The sequence below is a fragment of the Asparagus officinalis genome, chromosome 4 (genome assembly GCF_001876935.1).
Source record: "Asparagus officinalis chromosome 4, Aspof.V1, whole genome shotgun sequence".
Classification (NCBI taxonomy): domain Eukaryota; kingdom Viridiplantae; phylum Streptophyta; class Magnoliopsida; order Asparagales; family Asparagaceae; genus Asparagus; species Asparagus officinalis.
Window position 1 is genome coordinate 10,405,969 of NC_033797.1, and position 2,461 is coordinate 10,408,429.

Below are 2,461 nucleotides of genomic sequence, written 5' to 3' on the forward strand. Positions count from 1 at the left end.
TGGACCCTACTTGTTGGACCTGATCTCACTAGGACTAGATCCAACTTTGTCCTATGGTACCCACATTTAGTATTTATTCATATTTGACTCTACCGATCTTACACAATTGTAAGGACCTCAGTATCTTACACTAGTATTATTACTTCAATTGAAGTTTATGGTGCGTCTCGCTTAGAACCTAGTGGAAAAATGCATCTAGTTTATTCGTGATATGATGGGTTAGTTACTAGTGTAAAAATTATATACTACCTGTTATTCCCTTTAACCATAATTGCGCTCAGCCACCTGGTTCTGTTCCTATTCTTGTCAAAACATTTGAACCTAATTTGCTTGCCTACAAGTTCATATCCAAATTCCATTTCCAACTTTCCAGCAAAAATTTCCTTTATGTTGTGATTATTCATCAGAAACCCCAGGACCATAATAAGGGATTCACTTTATTGGTCATGAAAAGTATCTTTAGATACGAGGGATTCATCACTAAACACGATGCACTTCAACATGATTGATGCTACTTTCATGCTTGTTGCTGCTGCTCACGTTGTGTGCTGGGACACTATATCATTCATCATTAGATTTTTTTTTCCTCGGCCATGATTTGAGTATCTAACTATGCGGGCGTATTAACATTCACAATTACAGAAGACCAGAAAGGTACTGGAAGAGAAGATTGCACAGCTGAATTCAGCCATTGATGGTGTCTCTTCCGAGCTTCGAGCAGATGATGCTCCCAATGGTGCCATGCCAGAAGAAATTGAATCTGCAACCTAAGAGCAAAGCAAAGAACAATGCAAGCCGATATCTGCTACTGTAGGCAGATATTCCCCCCTGTTCTTTTTTGAACCAAATAAATGGTTTAGGGACACAGTTCTATTTCAGCAATGTGTTGACGAAACATATTTTCTTCAGACGTGTGTTTTTGTGGGTAATTATGCAATACATTATTGTGAATGGCAGAATCAATAGCTCAATCTCTTTGGTATTTCTCTTCCAAAGAAGAAAATTACCAGCTATAATTGTTGTGAATTGGAAGTAAAGCTAGTAGTCTTAATCAAGTTTTGGACAATATTAATATTTTAATGAGTTTTGAGCAGATTTGATTGTGGATCTTTTTTCATAAAAAGTGAATTTTGCCAGGATAAAACTGTCTTTTCCTCTTTTTTTTAAAAAAAAAATTTATGAGGAACCTTAGCTACGTCAAAAATTTACAGGCAATGGGCCGTTACTTCTTTTATTTAATGATGACAAGATGTTATTGCAGTGGGTTCGATTCTTGTTCTACCAGATTTTTGGGTAATTCAAATTCATGAAAGACGATTTCACAAATACATAGTCGTGTCATATTTTCTAAATACATAGTCGTGTCATATTTTCTTAGTTTCCTTCTAAAGGTATTTCGTTGTTCTGTTCAATATGTCTCTCTAAATCAAGCATTCAAAAAGCCATATTAAGTTGGGCAAAAACCTTAAGTCTTTTCCATGACCAATTAACGTGACACCAAGGCAGATATGTGTAATTTGTTATCTATTTTCTTTACTTGCAGTTTATGATTCAATCATTATGTCAAGACTAGCATGCCAAAACTAAATCAATCCTAGAATACAATAACAAAAAAAGTAATTGGAAAATGAGGTGATCAAGCATTCAAAAAGCCATATTAAGTTGGGCAAAAACCTTAAGTCTTTTCCATGACCAATTAACGTGACACCAAGGCAGATATGTGTAATTTGTTATCTATTTTCTTTACTTGCAGTTTATGATTCAATCATTATGTCAAGACTAGCATGCCAAAACTAAATCAATCCTAGAATACAATAACAAAAAAAGTAATTGGAAAATGAGGTGAATGAAAACAAGCTTCCCCCTCCCAAGACTTTTTCAACGCTCTCAAAACCCCCAAATTCGTAACAAATATGCACTGAGCCCCCAAAACACAAAGACCAAGAGTATTAAAATTTGAAGACCATAATACCCTTTCTCTCTCTTTTTCTTTCTTTATCTGTGATGATTTGAAAGGGTTCCTCCGTCCCTTTCCCCGATGGCGGCCGTCATCATGTCCCTCAGCAGGGTCCCCACCTCCGCGATGAGATTGCCCCCTCTGCCGTCAACCTCGCCGTCACGAGCATCGCCCCGCGCACCGGTATCCTCCCAGGATCCACATCAGCCTCCCCAACCTGGGCCCCACCATAGTAAAGCTGGAGAGAACGAAGCATAGTTAGGGTTTTTGATGAGGAGGTCGAGGGTCATGTTGAGCTCCACGCGGATGGCCGGGAACGTGACACGTGGAGAGACGCCGGTGACGGCGAGGATGAGCAGGAGGAGGTGATGAGCAAGAGGAGGATGACGAAGTTTACGGCGGCGGTCGTGGTGCATGTGCGTCGGATTTTCAAAACCTGGATTTTGTTTTAGGTGGTGGGCACTTGCTGTGATTTCGTGGCTTCCTCGGTTCGTTTTGAGATTG

At 39.3% G+C, this 2,461-nt stretch overlaps 1 protein-coding gene across 1 annotated transcript in view; it reads left to right on the top strand.

The window, feature by feature from the left end:
- LOC109836591 overlaps window positions 1–1,055 on the top strand; it is a 17,806-nt gene extending 16,751 nt beyond the window's left edge. The window contains exon 5 of the mRNA XM_020404540.1: window positions 643–1,055. Within this exon, the coding sequence (XP_020260129.1) occupies window positions 643–771 (129 nt within the window). The 3' untranslated portion in view covers window positions 772–1,055. The remainder of the gene's footprint in view (window positions 1–642) is intronic.